This window comes from Elephantulus edwardii, unplaced genomic scaffold (genome assembly GCF_000299155.1).
Source record: "Elephantulus edwardii isolate Elephantulus edwardi_28Jun2011 unplaced genomic scaffold, EleEdw1.0 scaffold00007, whole genome shotgun sequence".
NCBI lineage: Eukaryota > Metazoa > Chordata > Mammalia > Macroscelidea > Macroscelididae > Elephantulus > Elephantulus edwardii.
In genome coordinates, this window is record NW_006399757.1 from 28,846,802 (window position 1) to 28,867,350 (window position 20,549).

At 37.0% G+C, this 20,549-nt stretch overlaps 1 protein-coding gene across 2 annotated transcripts in view; it reads right to left on the reverse strand.

Annotated features, from left to right (window-relative positions):
• Positions 1 to 20,549, reverse strand: part of PRKG1 (protein kinase, cGMP-dependent, type I) — a 1,522,098-nt gene that overhangs the window by 240,889 nt on the left and 1,260,660 nt on the right. For both annotated transcript variants that reach the window (XM_006880306.1, XM_006880307.1), the window contains exons 6-7: positions 18,745 to 18,822; positions 13,885 to 13,979 (exon numbers count right to left, since the gene is read on the reverse strand). In XM_006880306.1, coding sequence (XP_006880368.1) covers positions 13,885 to 13,979; positions 18,745 to 18,822 — 173 coding nt within the window. The remainder of the gene's footprint in view (positions 1 to 13,884; positions 13,980 to 18,744; positions 18,823 to 20,549) is intronic.

The window sequence follows — 20,549 nt, forward strand, 5'->3', positions numbered from 1 at the left end:
TGGTTGTTCTCCAGATTTCTTGGCACAACTTGGTGAGCACATCCAGGGCAACATCTGTTATCTGAAATACTTCAATTGGTATACCATCAGTCCAAGAATAAATGCTTTATAGAAAATAGAAATTTTATTTTACTTACTTGTACAGGTCTGTTTCAATAATATGGGAAAAATTAATAAATTCTAAAATGTTAAATACTTTTTCTCCCCCCAAATATGTCTCTATTAGGAATCTCTTCATCCTGTAAACAAGAGAATCCTTTTAAAGAAGGTCAAGGCCACAAAAGGCAAAAATCACGAAGTTGATACATGATTAACATTTGAGAAACTCTGGCTTATCTTACTGCCAGAACTTGCTGTTGGGGAGAGAGGAATTTTGTCTTCTCCTGGTTTGTACCATCCAGATAATCATCGATCAAGAGTCTCTATCCCTAAACTACACGATATTTGTGCTCAAGAAGGAAATGACTACTACCCAATTGCTTCTGACTCATAAGTTAAACACTTTTGTAGGAAGAGATAGTGGATCATTTTTCCCTTGAAGCAGCTGGCAAACATTGTCCTAAGTGGTTGTGCTGGCTGTCCTCCACCAGCAATATGTGTGAGTTCTAGCTGTTCCACATTTAATCAACACCATGTCAGTCAATCTTAATCATGTTAGAAGTTCTAATACATGCATAAAGAGCACTGCTGTCACAATGGGTTACATGCTGCTGGGCGGCAGCCCAAAAGACAACAGTTCAAATCCACCAGTGCTCCCTGGGAGAACGAGAAGGCAGCCTGTTCCTGTTAAGATTTACAACTCTGAAAGCTGATGGAAGGTCACTGTGAATCAAAACTGACCGGGTGGCAGTGAGTACTGGCTAACACACATATAAATGAGCCTTGGTGGCACACATATTTAAGCACTTAGTCACTAACACAAAGGTGGGTGGATGCTACACTAAGAACTCGCTCTGTAGAAGAAAAGCTTGACAATCTGCTCTTAACGATTACGGCCAAGAAAATCTTATCGGGCAGTTCTTTCTACTCACCAGATTGGCTTGCTATGAGCTTAATGTTAATTTAATGGCAATTGACAATAACAAAAACATATGGATATTGATATTTCATTTTTCAAATTTCCATTTTCCTAATGACAAATAATATCAAGTAGAATTTCATGAACTTATTTGCCATTGGTTTCTCTAAGAAAATGTTGAAAAATCCACTTGCTTGTTTCCTCATTGTTGACCTTTAAGGGGGTTTTATATATTCTAGAATTAATTTCAAGTTCAGACACATGGTTTGGAAATATTTTCTCCTAATTTGTTGTTTGCATTTTAATTCTCTTAACAATGACTTTCAAAGAAGCACAGTTAACATTCTTCTTTCTTTCACAGATCAGGTCTTGCTGTGGTATGTAAGCAATATTTCTCTAACTTGGTTCTTTCGTTCTTATTGAGAAATTTTATAGTTTTAGTTAGACACTTAAGTCCATGATCTATTTTAACTTCAAGTTAATTTTTGGAAGCAAGAGTGGCATCCACTTCCTAAACAACATGCCTCTGGAAATGCTATGAACTTTGAGAATGATGGTAGTTACAGAAAGGCTTTAGGTCTTTTGTTCACAGGGCCACTATGAGTCATGCTTGAATTGACGGCAATCAACAAGAAGTAGGTAATTTCGGCATCTTGTATAGGCTATCCACTTCTCCTCAATGAATGTGCTTTGAACTTTTGTTGAAAATCAGTATAAAATACATGTGTAGATATACTTCTGGACACTATTCTGTTCTGTTGACCTATTTATATATCTTCACATTAGTACCACATGATTTCTACCACTTCAAAATAAGTCTTGAAATATATAAAGTCATCTACCACATTTATTCTTCTAAGCTGTTTTGGCTATTCTGGATTCTTTATTGTTCCAATATAGATTTTTAATCCAATGGCTAATTTATACACAAAACATCTGCTGTGATTTTTATAGGAATTGAATTATATCTATAGAACAACTTGGGGTGAACAATATTGAGTTTTAGAATAAATGGACACAAAATATCAATTTATCTCAGATATTTTAAATGCCTTTATAAGATTTCAGTAAAATATCATACACATTTTCACTGAAGTCACCTATATTTTTAATATTTTTAATGTTATTGTAGAAGGGCTTCAGGCCTTTTGTTCATAGGGTCACTATGAGTCATGCTCGACTCGAAGGCAATCAACAACAACAACAATGTTATTGTATATACTATTTTTAAATTCAATTTCAGATTTTTGCTAAATTTTATCACAGCTACTTTTAAAGTTATTTACTGACATTTTTTAAAAGACAACCCTAGAAATACAGGGTAAACTTGTAGCCCTTAAAAATATTAATTGGAATGTGATACAAGGGCTATTGGAATTTTTTTTAAGAACTAGAATATGTGGTAAGAAAATTATTACACAGTATGTTTGCTCTGAAATGTCTCTTACTCCCATTTCATTGTATGAATAAGGGACAAGAGCTATGTGAGCCCAATTGCACCTAGAAATACTTGCGTCTGTCAGCAGTAGTCTTAATCAGAATACATGAGTAATGCAACATTTACAGATAAATTTTGGCAAAAGTGTTCAGAGGATTTCAAAACATATTTTTTCCCAGACATCACAAGTGATTAGTGTAATGACGGCGAATCTAACCAATTAAAGTTTCTGTTGCCTAGTCAAACTATGATTTATAATAAGTCATTTTTCTTCTATGCCACATAAAAGAAGAATTAAGGAGTAATCATTTAGACATGGTAGGAATTAGAATGACAGAGACAAAGAAAATAGCTGAGTTCATTAACTAGGAAATTAGCTTCAAATGAAGTCATTTTTCCATCTACTTTTGAAGAGATTTCCAAGTTCACATTATTTTCTCTTATCTTAATGCACCTGAAGGAAATTATTTGTCTGAATGCCATGGTGGGAAATAAGAATGATTGGTCATGTAAGTAGCTCCATTTCTACCACTGGAGATGACCTTATATTTAAGGAAGTAGGGACAAAGAGACGATTTTATGGAAAAGTGAAAAGACACATTATACTTTCTCCAACAACATATAAAAATATGAACACTTCTTGCACAATAATTCATGTAAGTGGGTACGGATACTGTAGAATATAAATCTTCCTTCAGAAGGTTGTGGTTAAAAAAAATAATTTCCTAATCATAATCACTCATCAAAAAATGGAATAGAATATTATCCTTTTTAGTCTGTTATAACAATTAACTATGATGTTTCTGCTACTATGGATCTAAGATCCCAAGGTCAGAACCTCATTTTCTCCAGATGTTTGATTATGGTAAACAATTTTCACAATTGTTTCCACTGTTTGGTCAACAACATACGTGGATCTACTTATAGCATATAGAGCTATATCTGTGGGAATGTTTCCTGCCTCATCTACATAGTCATAGGTACAGATAAATGACACTATAGTCAGATTACTAGGTCTTTTTCTTCTGCAGAGAGAATAGTGGGTTTGAATCATTGACCTTTCAGTTAGTAGTTAAATACTTAAAACATTTTATTGTCAGAGCTCCTTATTGTACTGTTCTCTCAAGTTGAAATTGACTCATAGGTGACCTTTCAGTGAGCTTCAGAGGCTATACATTGGATGGAGGGAGATTGTCCATCTGTCCCACACATAGCAGCTTGTGGATTTGAACAGCTTGCCTTTTGGGTATCAACACAACTCCTTACCACCAGCCAACAAAACTCCTTTATAGCTATTATTGTTGAGTGTTGTTGAGCCAATACTGACTTAAATCCTCCAGCGGGTTTTCAGAAGCAGTAAATCGTCCTGGAGGAGAATGCTCATCTTCCTCCCATGGAGCAGCTGCTGGATTTGAACCCTGTGCCTTTGGGATGGCACTGCACAATTGCTTACCACTACAGGTTGCTCCTTTATATCCAGAAAGACTAAATTCTCTTTCAAATACCAGCATGGTCCACAGACATCAAGATAAAAGTCATTCCTGCAAAAAGCAAACATGTGACACAGCTACATAAGAGGTGCTCCAGGGAACTCTGGTGGCCTAGTGGCAAGAACCTGCACTGCAATCCCAGAGGCACTTGGTTCGAATTCACCAGATGCTCTGCTGTAGGAGAAGCAATCTCCTCCTGTACCAATTGGATCCAATTTGACAGATCCAAATTTGATCCAATTTAAATAAAATATTTTTTAAAAAAATGCTCCAAAGATCCATGCATAACGGGCATCCTTAGGCCACCAGGGCCACTGACAATTGTAGTGTATTAAAAACACAGATACATGAACAGAAACAGCAATGAGGTACTCAGGTCTTGGAGCAGTCAAACATACAGGAGCAAAAGGGCAGCAGTTGTCCACAAAGCTCAAAAGGTAGTAAGAGAGAAGACAGAAGGATGAATCACAGGATTTAAGTGAGTACAGTATTGTTGTAATAAAGATACTGCAATTAATGCCATAAAGTAAAATGTCTAAGAATGATTGAATGGAAAACCAAATTCTAAGATTTCATTCAAATAAAGATAAATGTGAAAAGAATACACATACACTATTTGAAATTACATAATTGGAACAGTCCAAACTTATGAATCTGCACTCCCAAACAGATGGTAATAGAAAAATGTCTAAGCACTGAAAGCTCTTTACAGAATTACTTTAACTAGAAAGTATTTAAAAGATGAACTATAAGCAAAAGATGATACAAATTTAAAATGAGAGCAATAATAGTTTTCATGGAATACTAACTACTTTCAAGACATCATTCAACTACTTTTATATACTACCCACCACATTCTTTCAATTAATCATCACATCAATCTCATGTGGTCAGTACTATTAACCTCATTTTACAAAATACAAAAAAAGAGGCACTGAAGGTGAAGGGACACAGAAAGCTTGTAAATAACAGAACTGGAACTAAACCCAGGAAGTTTGCTGTCACTGGAGCACACAGTCTCAACCATCATGAGGTGCAGTTAGACTTTCTAAGACTAAGATTAGAGTACAGTGAATGGTACGTTGCCTAACGAAGCTGCAGCTCATTCACACAATAGAATAATATGCAGCACCAAAAAATGATTAAACATTTGGTAAATACTTTACAGCATGGATAAGTCTAAAACAAACTAGACTGAGTTACCTAAGTCAAAGACAAAAGGACAATTATGGTGTAAGACCACTAATAGGAGAAGTTAAGAAAAAGATTTTACACAGAATCAACCTTGGAAGGAGAACAAAGATGATAAGGAAAACAGAGCAGAGCAAATATTAGTAAATGGGTAATTTGGGGGAAGGGAAAGACAATGAAAAAGGAGAGAGAGACAGAAGAGAGAAAGAAAAAGAGAGAGAAAGGAAGGAAGGAAGGAAGGAAGGAAGGAAGGAAGGAAGGAAGGAAGGAAGGAAGGAAAGAAAAGGGTGGAAGGAAAAGGATAGAGAGAAGAAAGTATGTTCTTTGAAATGATGTAGAAGAATGTTAAAGTTAGAAAAGTCCATGGGGTCATATCAAGTCATTTACCAGTTGTTTCTTTGGACCAGCGAGTCCCACAGTTTTTTTACATCGTACATTGACAAAATTTATATAGTAATTGGAAACTATTCTGTAGATAGACTTAACTTAAGACTTAATAACAATTAAATGGAGAAGTAAAGAGGTACATGGTAGGATAAAATCTTCTCATTGCAAATGCTGTACAGACCATCAAAAATGGGAGCCAAAGAGGAAGCTATACCTCCACTAATAAGATTTGCTAAGTGACAAACCCAAGTTGTTCCAAGAAATCTGGAGGACAACCACCTGGTCAACTGACTAGCCGAGATCTACATTTCTTCCCATTCCAAAGAAAGGTGGCCTGACAGTGCAGAATAGAAGAATATCATTAATATCATATGCAGACAAGATTCTGCAGAAAATTATCCAAAAACAACTGAAGCAACACATCAACAGAGAACTGCTAGTTGTGCAGGCTGGGTTTAGAAGAGGCCATGGAACTAGGGGTATTATAGCTAACGTTAGATGGATCTTGGCTGAAAGCAGAAAGTACCAGAGGAATCTGTTTCATTGACTATGCAAAGGCACTTGGCTGTGTAGATCACAACAAACTGTGGCTGACTCTGAGAAGAATGGGAATTCCAGAATATTTCATTGTCCTTATGCAAAACTTATATTTGGACCAGGAAGCAGTCGGCAGAGCAAGGAGAAACTGCATGGTTCAAAATTGGGGAGGGGTACACCAGGGACATATTCTGTGTCTATACCTTTTCAATCTATATGCAGAACAGATCATCCAGAAGGCTGGGATGTATAAAGAAGAATGTGGAATCAGGATTGGAGGAAGATTCATCAACAATTTGCGATATGAAGATGACATAACTCTGTTTGCTGAAACAAGGAGGACCTGAAGAGCTTGCTGCAAGGGGTCAAGGACTGCATGCAGCCTTCAATATGGATTGAAGCTCAACATCAAAGAAACAAAGATTCTTACCATAGGGCTGATTGGAAGCATCATGATAGATGGTGAAGAGAGTAAGATTGCTAACAGCTTTAGTTTGCTTGGTTCCACAATCAATACTCTTGGTGCCAGCAGCCAGGAAATCAAGAGAAAAATTTCACTGGGAAAGTCGGCTGTCAGGGACCTCTCCAGGGTACTGAAGAGTAACTACATCAGTCTGAAGACTAATGTGCACCTGATCCACACCATAGTCTTCACAATTGCTTGCTATGTGATAGAAAAATAATTGATGCCTTTGAGCTGTGGTGCTTGAGAAGAGTGTTGAATATGCCATATGGACCTCCAGAAGAGCAAACAGGTTCATCCTAGAGAAGGTGAAACCAGGCTGCTTCTTGGAAGCAAGGATTCTGAGGCTTTGTCTGACATACTTTGGGCATGATGCAAGGAGGGAACAGTCCTTGGAGAGGGACATCATGCTTGGGAGGGTGGAGAGATGGAGAAAGAGAGGGAGACTATCAATGAGATGGATTGATACAGTGACTGGGGTAATGAGAGCAGATACGTCAGAGACAGAGAGGATAGAGCAGGTTTCAAGGCTGTTGTACACAGGGTTGCTATGAGTTGCAAGTAACTCAATGGCACATAACAACTGTAAGTGAGAAAGAGAGAAAATGTAGAAAAAGAACTGTGCACATTCTGAGAATTGTCCAGAATAAGGACAATAAAGTGTCAAGAAACAGAATTACATCAAGGAAAAATAAACCATCTATAATATCTACACTGATTATATAAAAGCAAAGGCCACCAAAATAAAATAGAAAACTAGCTCAGAGAAAAGAAAGCTATAAAGTATCGGTGATTTGATTCACTACAATCAATGCCAGGAGATATTGTTCTAATATTTCTAATATTGATGAAAATGCATTTTCATCTGAATTGGCATATCTGATACAACATTCATTTAAATGTAAATAAAATAAAGACATTGCAATATACAAAGTCAGGCAGTATAAGCAGATCATTTTTAAAATAAAGAAAACAATTACTGAGCACTATGCACAAAAGCAATGAACTAGATGCAAGAGGAATAGTGAGTAGCATCATTGGTCATCAAGTTGTTAATCCTAAAGCAGCAGCGTTTGAGAAAACATAGTACACTACTGATGACCAATACCGGAGGGTCTAAAAAGTAAATCAAACTAGAAAACAATACCTAGAAGATGAATAGCAATGGTTTGGAATGGAACACAATGTCGTGAGGTCCAATTGGTTCTAATTTAGAGAGATTCTATGTAGCACAGAGAGAAATACTGCCCAGCACTTTGCCATCCTCACAATTAATGTTGTGCCTGAACTCACTGTTGATGCCAATGTATCGATCTATTCTATCAGGGAGTCTTCACACTTTTCACTGGCCTTCTATTTTCCCAAGCATAATGTTATTTATTTATCAAAGACTAGCTCCTTTTGACTCAGAGTTAACCCTCCAGCAGGTCCTTAGAGGCAGTAAATTGCATGAGAGGAAATTGCTCATTTTTCTTCCATGAGGCAGTTGCCAGATTCAAACTACTTCACTCTGGGTTGGTAGTCCAAATCCTTACCACTAAGACAGCAGCATTATTCTCCTCCAAAAGCACAACTGACAGGTTTCAGTTCTTCGGTCTTCCTTATTCATTGTCCAACATTCACATGCATGTGAGGCGACTGAAAATACCATGGCTTCCCCCCCACACCGAATACCATGGCTTTGATCAGGGACACGGAAGCTCTCATAGTGCCATCCTTGCTCTGTTGAACTTTAATGAGGTCCTTTGCAGCAGATTATTTTGGTGCAATATCTCATTTGATTAATTACGCTTCCATGAGCATTAATAGCGGACCCAACTTAAATGAAATTCTTGGCAACTGCAATATTCCTTCTGTTTATCATGATGTTGCTCATTGATCCAATTGTGAGGATTTCTGTTTCTTTCATGTTGAAGTATTCCTGTTCCATCACCAATTCCTTGACATCTCTTTTATTTTCAGCAAACAGGGCTGTATAATATGGACTGTTAATAAGTCATTCTCCAATTTTGCTGTTATGTTCTTCTTCATAAAGTCCAGCATCTTGGATTATTTGTTTAGCATCGATAAATATGATAAGAGGATACAATTTTCATGGTGTTTATCTCTTCTGATTGTAAAATACACTGAGATCCTTGAATTTTTGAAGAGAAGATACAACAAAATGCATAATACTTTATTGTAAATAATATACATATTAATCATCAAAAGAACAGAAAGACCTGGTATAATTTCCAAATCAAGAAATGGCCAAACATGCACCGAGTATGGCATAAAAAAGAGGAAAGGGGGGGGGAAGGCAATGGTATTAATGAAATCAAGTTGCAGAATAAAATAGAATTGTTCTCTGTAAAACATTAAACACATGTCAAACAAACTTACGCACATTTAATAATGTATATGAGCTACGACTAACAAAAATTACAACTTCAGAATTGGGAGGGAAAGGAAACGCAGGGTGGAGCCATGTGCTTGAAACTGTTCACCACAGAGAAGTAAATAAGCAAAAGTAAGCCTGTGCTTGTGTTGCTTAATCTGCTATCTGTCCTTGTCAGGGATTCTAAAGTTGAAATCAGGCTTCGATTTGTGGACAGATGCTTAGGGTTGGGAGAGAGGCAGAAGTAAGCTATGCTCAGAAAGAGAATTTTTGAGGTGGTTAAAAAAAAAGTTACATTTTCCACTACATATCAGTAGGTTAGCACAAGTAAGCCCACACTTATCTTGCTTCTTAGGTAATCTGCCACTGTTTCCACTAAGGAAATCTATTAAGCTGATTTTGGATCATTCATTTTTACTTAATGAGGACAGGGCCTGGCATGTGGCATACGTGATCAGAATGAGAGACAGCTGCTGGGAAAGTTCTTGCTGGGAAGAACGCTGCTGACAGGGGTTTGCTATTAAGTGCCATCATTTAACAAGAAGCTTCAGGGCTACAGCCTTGATTTCCAGGGGAGTGTTCCAGTTGTAAAGAGGTCAGATCACAGAGGAGCAGAGGGTATGTCTCAAGAAAACAGAGATCACTTACTTCAATCTTCTCATAAAATGAGGAGACACAGAGAGGTTAATGAGCATGTTCAAAGTTACAAAAACCAATGAATTTTTTTTATTCAAATCTAGAGCTATGGCAGTTCCAACAGCTCTGAACTACAGTTAAAAGGTGGGAGAACATTCTTGGAGATGGGAACAATGGAGATAAAGTCATGATGATCATAAAGATGGTGATGATATAACTAACTTCAGCTGAGATCTAAACTAATTCTAGACATCCTCTCAAATGCTTTACAAGAATCTTCTGAGAAATCCTCACAACCACCCAGCAAATTAGGTGTAATCAGATTCTCAACTACAAATAAAAAGAAAAGCTCTGAAAGTCACAGTATTATCACAAATGACAATGAATCCAACTCAGCCTGATTTCCAACCAGAATTCTCCATCATTTATTGTGCAGAGGACTCAGATATTAGGAGAAAAGGGAATGGTAGCTGAGTGCAATATCTTAATGTTATTCTGGAGTTTCTCCTGAATGCTCAGGAGAAAGAAAATTCCTGGTACTTATAATAAATTTTACTTGTGAGAAAAAAAAATCACAATCTGGAGTGCTGTATGATGTAGCTATTGTAATTTTTTTCCTTCCAAGAAAAATAATCATATGTTCTGCAAGCAAACATAGATAAAACCAAAAGGATATACAGCTGTGCAACAGACTTTACATCCTCAATTTATATCAATTTTAAGTAACTTGGGCAGAAAACAAGTGAAACAAATCAATCTGTTTTGTAAAAAGCTGACTTTTCTTGTGAGAAACATTGAAATTCAAAGAAAAGATCAAAAGGGAGCATACAGAGATAGCATGAAAAACAAATTAGAGATATAGACTATCAAAAATCTTAGAATGCCCAATAATAAAAAAAACAACCCAAGGAAACAAGGTCAACAAGGTTAGCTGACTATGTCTGCTTCATTTGAAACTAGGTACAAAGTTCAGAAATATTTGACTGCCTTCTGTGTTTTGAAAAGTAAGATAACAACTTTCAAAATCACATCTTACATTTAAAAGATTAAAAAATAAATCCCATTTTCCAACTTTTTGTACAAAAAGCTAAATTTCTATTTCTGGAGATTCGCACTAGTCTGGAACACAGGTGTAGTTAACACAGACTTTACACTATACAGTCATAAAAAGCTTTCTGGTTTATCACAGTCCCTGCCAAACTTATTTCCGACATACAGTACCAGGCTGCCCCCTAAAGTCAAATGGGTACATCACTGCTGATGCGTAGACAAATACATTTTAATAGTCGAGGCAATCAAAATGAGTTTAGATTAATGGGCGTCATTTGTTGCTGATAGGTGCTACCAAGTCGACTCTGACTCAGTAACCTTATGAGCAACAGACCTGAACCTTGTCCTACCCTCATTTTCTCTTTTTTTATTATTATTAATTTTAATAGATATCTACAGAGGTTTTGGATTTCCATTCATTCATTGCCGCACTTTTCTCCCTGCCCACCCCTCCCCACCAGCTCGCTTCCCCCTCCGAAGACAAAAAGAAAAAAGAAGAAAAAAAAATTCCTTCATTAGTATACAACTCCCACGTCCCTTCCCCCCCACCCCCCACCCAGAGTACACTTCTCTATGCAACCTTAATTCTGGATTCCTGTGCTAACCATAATACCCAATCATATATCACTTCTAATCTGTTCTTTCCCTCATCTGTTTCAATACAATATACATAATTCGATTGCTACAGTTACGTCAATTAGTCTTGAGTCTTCTCTTTCTCTCATCCTCTGCCTTTCCAAGTATCTTCTTAGAAAGATCATTTTGTTCATTCAACTGTACAACAAATATTATTGTTAAGTGTTGTCAAGTCCACTACAATGAAGAGTGACCCCATGAACAAAGGATTAACACCTTGTCCTGTCCCACACCATCCTCTGATTTCTGACCTCCTCGAGCTCCTTGTCAGTCACTGTGCCAATGCGTCTGAGTGAGGGTCTTCCCCTCCTTCACTGATCCTCTACTTTTCTCAGCAAGATGTCTTCTTCCAAGGATGGGGTCCCTCCTGCCTACAGGCTCAAATACTGTTTGAGTATCTGACAACTGTCAGATGCTGGTTCACCTCAGAAGTCAGTATCTGGGATTTCTTTACATAGAAGAAATATGGAGTCATATCATATATCGGGAAGAGCTTACAGAATGTATAATAGAGATGAGGACAGCGAGTTATATAATTTTTACTAGAGGACACTGTCCCCATCTTTCACTCTCAGAAAAGACCAGTAGATTCCAGTTACCTACCTTTCAGTGGGTAGCACTCTATACTACCAGAGCTCCTTTTAAAGAAGGAAGGAGGTGGTCTATACTGTGAACTAGTTGAGAAGTGTAAGGCAGGGAGGGAGTAAAAACTCTACTGAGTAGCAAGAGTCTGATGACATTTAAAAGAGTGCTTAGTGAAGGCTGGTAAAGCTAGTTACAGTATAAAGAAAACATCAAAAGGACATAAGAAAACAAAATGGGAAGAAGAGCTTGTGGGCACATAGTGGGGAGAGGAGTAAGGATAGAGAGATGCGTTCATTATATTGCAGATTATTGGAGGGCAGAATGTGCTTCAGGTAAAAAAGGCCAGTGAAGATCAATTATGTACAAGAAAGAATCTCAACACCAGATTGTCCATAAATAAGAATAACCATTTGCTAGAAATAGCTGAAACAGATGGTGTATCATAAAATTATCCTGATTCCAGATTAAAGTTTGGTAACTTTTCCACAAATTACATCTCGAGAGTCACCTTTAAAATACAACCTAGAAGGATATTTTTATTGGCAAAGTTGTTTGGGTTTTTTGTTTGTTTTGTTTTGTTTTTTAATTGGCTCCAAAATTCAGTGACAATAAGCTACCAAAGAAAATCTGTCAATTTCTTATTACTCATTTCTTATTTTCTCTTATTTGTGACTTCAGTTAAAAAAAATACAGTAAAGGTTTCTGGCACTCTGACTATGTTAGATATGTCATTCACTCCCACATTCATTAGTCTTATGCCATGAAACCAGGTAGACTAAGAACCGTTTACACATTCGGTAGTCAAGGAAAGAAAGATTGAAATTACTAGGATATATCCATGCAGTTTAGGCTAGAAGATAGTTTTTCTTTTAGTCTCCTGTAGATCAACACCAAGCATGCTATTTCAACTTTGCTGCAGGAAAAATAATGTCAAGTACATGCTCATTAAATACAAATCACAAAAACTCAGCGGTGGGGGGGACGACAAAAAAGTTGAGTGAATTTAGTTACAGACTTTCATAAGACAATATGGTCTAATAAGATGATTTGCCAGAATGCTTTCGTTTCATTTCTGTAGTTGTTAAATAGTAAGAAAGCAAGGAAAACTTGCTATCTAATTGTGAGTTGCATTAAGGAGGCAAAAGTCCCTAAACTTTTTATCATAGTGCTTTTAAATGAAATGCTTATAATGCAATTCTTTAAACATGAAGGTACAGTTTTAAATAGCAAAATTTTAGGAATAAATTACATCCTATTGTTCCACTCTAGTGGACACTCTTGCACCTGTGTTTTGGTCCAAAAATAAATATTTATTGGTTTTTTTCCCATTGAAATAGCTTATCTGCAGCGATGAATTCTGACAATTGAAAGGTATTGCTTAGTAGGAAACTCAATTAGAATACCTAACTATGTTAATTATAAACATAAAGCACTGTCTAAAATGCTTTATATAAAATCAACTCTGTTTTTTTTTCTATCACATATGGGAAGAAATCCCAAGTGCTTGCTTATTGAGTTCTTAAGGCATCAAGTCCCATTTCAATCACTTTGAACTAGCTTCTACTTGTCTAGCCTTCAAGTTCATCAAGAGTGAATTTTCTAGGATTGCCTTATCTCCATCACTGCCTCCAGCTACTTTAACCCAAAATGAAGGAAGCCATCCAAAGGTGAACTCTGTAAATTCTTCACTGCCTTCTGATCCACCATTTATACAAATTTAGGAATTTTAAAAGTCCCTATCATCTTCTTAAAAATCTATTTCAAAATGTACAAATTAAGCTTAGCAGAGAATTTCCCCATTTTTAAAGTATTTCTTATAGACTATAGGTAAGGAACCCAAAAGTAAAAAATTGCTCTGTTAAAATAACGGTGATAAAAATCACAAAAGTTACCCAGTCTTATAGCCAGTATAAACTGATTTTCACATCCTACTAAAAATAAAGAAAAATTGTCATCAAGGTCTGTGCTAATATTTCAACAAGTACTAAAAAAGGAACTTATTTTAGTAGCAGTTCAAAATTTAAGACAGAAACTTACACAGTATTCAACCAAAAACTGTGTTATATAAGAACTTACCCCTGCAGGGCTTTCTCTCCAAACCAATCTCCTTTTCCTAAAGTTCGGAGAAAAATTGGGTCTTCACTTGGTGAGTCTTCACGAGTGACATTTACCTACCACGAGAAGCAAAAGAAGTCTTAATTCACTGTATTCTCTGGATTATCAAGTGCTTATTAAATAAGAATGATTATTCCACTTCTTGTTCTTTAACTCAGGAATTTACACACACACACACACACATAGATATATATGTTGTTGTGTACCACTGAGTTAGAACCAACTCATATCTGAATCCCCCAGCAGGTTTATATGTGTGTCTCTGTGTGTTCATATTTATCCTGTTCATTGGTGATGAACAATTTTATGTCCAAATATTGGCTATTACAGAGCTGCAATGAACAGTCTTTTACAAATATCTCTCTACAATTGCGATCTCATTGATTTCAACTCATGGTAACTGCAAATGTGTCAGAGTAGAACTGTGCTCCACAAAAGTTTCAATGGTTGGTCTCCAAGGTCTTTCTTCCCAGTTGTTTTTGGGTTGGCTTGAGCCCCCAACTTTAAGTTAGCCAGTCATCAGCTGAAGATGTTAATCCTTTTCATAATTGAGGTGCTCGTTTCCACATGTTGTAGTGAGTACCATTGAGTCAAATATAACTCATAGTCACCATGTGAACAAAAGATCTAAACTCTGCCTTATTCTTTCTTTAAAAGTATTTTAATTTATTTATTTTTCATTTCAATGAACATCTAGAGAGATTTTGGAATTCCGTTCATTCATTGTTGTACCCTTCTCCCCGACCACCCCCCTCACCTCTCACCCCCTGGCCCCGTTTGCTCCTCTCCTTGAAAAGCAAAAGAAAAACTACCTCATTGGTACATAATCCCCCCCGCACCTCCCCCAATCCCACCCCCAACCCCAAATATAATCTACTCTGCAACCCTCATTGCGTACTCCTACGATAAACATAATGCCCTAAAATATAATACTTTTAGACTATTCTCTCCCCCAAAGACTTCAATGCCGTAAACATATTTCATCCAGTTTTTCTCAGTCTTACCCCCACCCCAATGCTAGCCTCATTCTACAACAGTGGCACCATATAGCATTTGTCCCTTTGTGACCGAGATACCTCACTCAGCATAATGTCCTCCAGGGTCACCCATTTTGAATAATATTGCATGAGTTCCTTGTTTTTCAATGCAGCATAGTATTCCATTGTGTGAATATACCACAGCTTCTTTACCCATTCATTTGTTGATGGGCATTAGGTTGTTTCCAACTCCTTGCTATTGTAAACAAAGCCGCGATAAACATGGGTATGCATATGTCTGCTTGGATGTCAGTTATGGTCTCTTTAGGGTATATTCCCTAAAGTGGAATTGCTGGGTCAAATGGTATCTTCTTAACCATCATCACTATCTCCACCATGCTCAAGCCCGTGGTTTTATCAATGTTAATACATCTTCTTGAGAATCTTCCTATCCTTTACTGACCCGCTCTTTTTCCATGCATAATGGTTTTCTCCAAGGACTGATACTGCTGACAACATTCCTAAAGTAGGTAAGATAAAGTTTCCTGATCCCTGTCTCTAAGGAGCATGGCAGCTGCATTTTCTCCAAGACAGACTTGTTGATTCTTTCGGCAGTTCTCTACTCTTTTCCAACACCACTGCTCAACGCCAACAGTTCTTCATTATTCCCTACTCATTGTGTAACTCTTAGATGCACAAGAAGCAGTTTAAATGTCATGGTTTGGGTCAAGTGTGTGTTCATTTTCAAACTAATATTCTTGCTCTTCAGGACTTGAAGCAAACAGTAGATTTTCTAAATGCAGCATACCTTTTGATTTGTCTTTTTGACTGTTGCTACCAAGGTTCTTAGGACAGTACATTGCAATCCCAAAGGTAACAAGTTAGAATCTACCAGCTGCTCTGGGTAGAAGGATGAGTAATATCCTCATGTGTGATTTACTGCCTCTGAAAACCCACTGGAGAGTCAGCTATGGGCCAATTTGACTTGATGACACACAACAACAACCATGGTTATTGGCTGTGGATCCAAGTAGAAAAAAAAGTCTTTGACAGCTTCAATTTTTTTTCCCCAATCATGATTTTGTTGTTTGTTGTTCAAGTCAATTTACAACTCATAGGGACCCACACTATGAATAATGGCTTTCAACTTTGCCCTATCCTGAACCAACTTCATTGTTTCTGACAGTCTTAATTCCATTGCCACAATCACTGTGTTAATCCACCTCACCCACGTTCTTGCCCTCCCATGCTGATCCTCTACCCTTCCAAGCATGATGTCTTTCTTCTAGTGCTGGTCCTTCCTGGCAACATGCCCAAAGTATGTGAGATGGAGCTTCAAAATCCTTGCCTCTACAAAGCACCATGGTATCACCTTCTCCAAGACAGATTTAGTTGTCCTCTTGGCAGTCCACGCTATGTTCAATACTTTTCTCCAACACCACACTCTAAGACATCGATGCTTATTCTGTCAGTCATAGTCATTGCCCAGCTTTTAGATGTATATCAAGCAACTGAGAAGACCATGGCCTAGATTAGGTGTGCTTTAGTTTCTAGACTGATGTTGCTCTTTTGCACTCTGGAGAGGTCCCTGACAGCAGGTTTTCCTAATGTAACTTGTCTTTTAATGTCCCGAGTGTTGATGCCAAGAGAGTTAATTGTGGATCCATGCAAGATGAAATTGTTAACAAGCTCAATCTTTTCTCCATATATCATGATACTGCCAATTTGCCTGGTGTTAAGGATTTTTATTTTCTTGATGTTGAGATGAATACATCTCAGTTTTTCTAGGACTTGTCTTTTACTCTAAGAGGAGCCCAGTCTCATTCAGAGGTCTGTTCACACCCATGAAACTTTCCTGTAGAACTCTAATGATCTACTTACTTCATTCAGGAGAATTTATCTTCTTAAAGATACGTAAGTTATACATCTTCTAAAAAATGTTAATAGTCAGCAATCTTTAAAGAGAAAGTTATATATATTTACATTCGCTAAATATTAAAATCTCATTGCCCTTGAAATGGAACTAACTCACGATTGATCCTCCAGCAAGTTTTCAGAGGACAGGAGGAAACTATTCCATCTTTCTCCCAAGAAGCTTTTGGATTTAACTGCCTTCTGTATGAATGGCAGCTCAACACTCTACTGACTCAATTGAGAGCTATGAATTGCTTCATCAGAAAACCTTCATTAGACTAGTTATGCTTGTACCTATAAGAACATTGTGCCCTGCATGTGTGCTTGTCTACAGAAAACAAATGACAATGCTAAAGGTATAGGGGTTTTGGTTTTCTGTATTTTTTTGTATTATTTTATTTTTTTTAGTTGCCTCAATGAAGACATCGGTGCAGCAGTATGTTGTACCTTTGTGTTAATTTATGTCCCCCCTCAAGTTCCACTAGTATTCATGATACTCTCTGTGTGACACACAGAAAGGGAAAATCATTAAAATTCACCTGTCTGGAAAATGTAATGAAGTAGAAAAACTAATTTCTTGAGACAGTGCCAGGCATTTAAACACACTTTAAATTACCATGCTGATTTTTTTTTTTTTAATCTAGAGACTGAATGTCAAAGACTAGAAGTTATATAAGTATTCAGGCCAGGGCATGGGTAAGGGAATTCAATTATTATTCTCTATTGATCCATTTGATTACTCCTGAAAAGTGTTACTAAACCATGGAAATGCAGTTTAAACACTCTTAGCTTACTATTACACCATATCATAGAGATGCTGATCTGTATACTGATGAGGATTTTATAGATGTGGAGAGAAAGAAATAACCCAGGATTTCTGTATCCTATTTAAGTGCCAGTAGATATGTCTTGGAGTGTGTGAAACCAAGTTTCTCCTTGGAGACTAAGATTTTGATGCTCGTCTTGCATACTTTGGACTTGTGGCCAAGTGGGACCCATCATTGAAGAAAGTTGTAATACTCAGAAGGGTGGAGGGAGAGTGCAGAAGAGGAAGACCCCAGATGAGATGGATTAATACTGTGACTAGAGCAATGGGGGTATGTATGTCAGAGTCAGTGAGACTGGCTCAGGACAGGGCAGGCTTCAGAGCTGCTGTACATAGGGTCAGGATAAGTGGCAAGCAACTCGAAGGCACATAACAACAACAACAACAACAGGTATCATATGTGAAATAAGGGTTAAATAAGTCCATTATGACCTAAAGTAAATTTATTAAAGAATCCCAAACTAATTCAGCTTCTACATGAAGCAATACCAAGTACTTTAGGTATTACCACCTGTATTCTTCCTGCTACATTAGAGGAGCCAGCTTGTGCTGCTTTAATGGAGAAAACAAGCACCTCAACATTTATTTAATTTTTTTCTTTTCACAATAATGTACTTTAGAGGAGAATAAAATCTCTTTTTCACTCAAATAAATGGAACCAAACAAGGAGAAATACATTTGAAGCTCTGCGGCCCCCTATCGTGAACTGGGTCTTACTCTGTCTCACAACATTTTTTTGAGGAAGAAAATTGTTTTAATATTTTTAAAAAGTAATAAAGAGTAAAACACATAAATAAATTGTAGGAAAAAAGCACTATACTGTCCAAATCATTCCATTTAATTCATGTCATTTAATATCAAAGTTATGAATTATAATCATAGTTTTAAAAAAACTAGCTATTTACTAGTCTTCGTAGCTGCCTATTTTATTCTTTTGGCATCACTTTTGGAAGTTACATTCTAACAGCTAACCACTGTAAAAGATGGAAAAATAGAGGGGAAAAAAATGTGCTGCCCAAGATTATGCAGTCATGTTCCTTTAGGGGTCGCCAATGAGCCCAGACTCGAAAGACGCACCACCACTTTTTTGCCACCAAAGCTTACCGTTCCTTTACTGATGATAAAGAAGGTGTCTCCTCTTGCACCTTGCCTGATAATATATTCTCCATTTTCATAGTGAGTCTGAAAAGAATAACAGAGAAATAGTAACATTAAGGAAGGAGTACTTTACCGTAACAGCTCAACCATACTACATGGGTTACCAGAGGAGCTTTGTCGTTGTTGTTGTTGTTGTTGTTGTTGTGTACTGTTAAATGAACCCATGCATAGCTGACCCTCCGGCGGGTGTTTGCAAGGGAAGAGATTGCCCATCCTTAAAATCCATCATGATGGAAGGATGGATAATAGTCAGTGTACGCAATAATTAGAACGAAATCCTTTCTATCCAGCGTGTTTTAAAAACTGTTTAGTCGATCTCATTTTTCATTCATATTATAGAATTCATTCATTTTAGCAATTTGATGAAAATGTAATAGTTTACAGTCAACTGAGCTTGGAGCAAAATAGCCTAGCTAACTAGACTGGTCGTTCTGTATGATTCTATTTGTCATTTTCCTTTTGTTTCGGTATGCTCATAATGCTAACTCTTTTCTGTGAAAATGTTTAGGACTAGTGCTCTCCTTTTGAAGTAAAATTGTTTTCTGTGGGGGTTAGATTAGATACTCCTGGCTACTTGTTAAGTGAATGCTTTAGATTTTAATCTCCTTGCTTCAGTAGCTTGGCTTTGGCTCTACCAACCAGAATGTCTTAATTTCATGGGCTGAATTTTGGTCCAGCATCTGTGAGCTTGTAAACCACTCAGCTAGGATTATAGTAAAGTTGCAGAAGGATTATCACAGCCACTGAGTCATTAGTCTGACTCTAACACAATCACTCCACCCATTCCCAGGATGTAGATTATGCCTGCAATGAACAAAAGTTAATTTCTAAAACGAGAGGCTGGAGAAAGGATAATGGTGGGTCAGGAGTTATAACAACAGAAAAATGAGAATAGTGCCATCTGCCTCTGGTCCTTTCTGCAGCTTAGCAGGGGAGTTATATTTTGGGAAGGGGAAAAGAAAAATAGCAGGAGACCTGTATTACTGTGCACTCCTCGGGAGCCACATTTCAGCTCGCATGTAATAAATATTCACAGGGTTGATGACTGATTTGTCCTTAGACTTCAATACCATCTTTCTTAACAATTTAGTGTATTTGCTCTTAAAATTGCCTTTAACACTTAACATTGAGAATGGCCATTATTTATTTATGGATTCAGTAACTGCACATACCACCTAGTCTGCTACTATTCTTTTTAAGCTCATTCATTTTCCTAACAAAAGTATTTGACAGTGAGTTTTCATGGCCTAGGAGGAAAGGAGTTGTGCCGCCAACCCAGTGGGATATAGTTTGAATCTATTCCGCAGGAGCAAATTGGACAATCTCCTCCCACATGGTTTACATCCTCTGAAAACCTGCTAGAGGGCTGGTGATTAGTTAGCTCCAACTCAGCCATCATGTGTTGGTTAGCTGTCCACTCTCCTAACCTGCTCTTTGTCACACTTAGTGTCTGGTTTGATGGGTGACTTTTAATATATTTTTAAAATTTTGTAACACATGTATCTCTGTGTATACAAATACTACTAAATATAAATAAGGTTATAAAATGCCTAGACTTCAGAGGATATATTTCCACTAACAAGATAATTGTTTAATTTTTTTTCTATTTTGATGTCATGAAATGGAAATATCTTCATGACAATAATTGAGAAATAAAAATATAATACTTTGCTTTCATGAATGCATTCAACAAACATTTTTTAATGTCTAAGAGTCAGACTGTGTTACAGGCATTGATGGTAGCACACAAT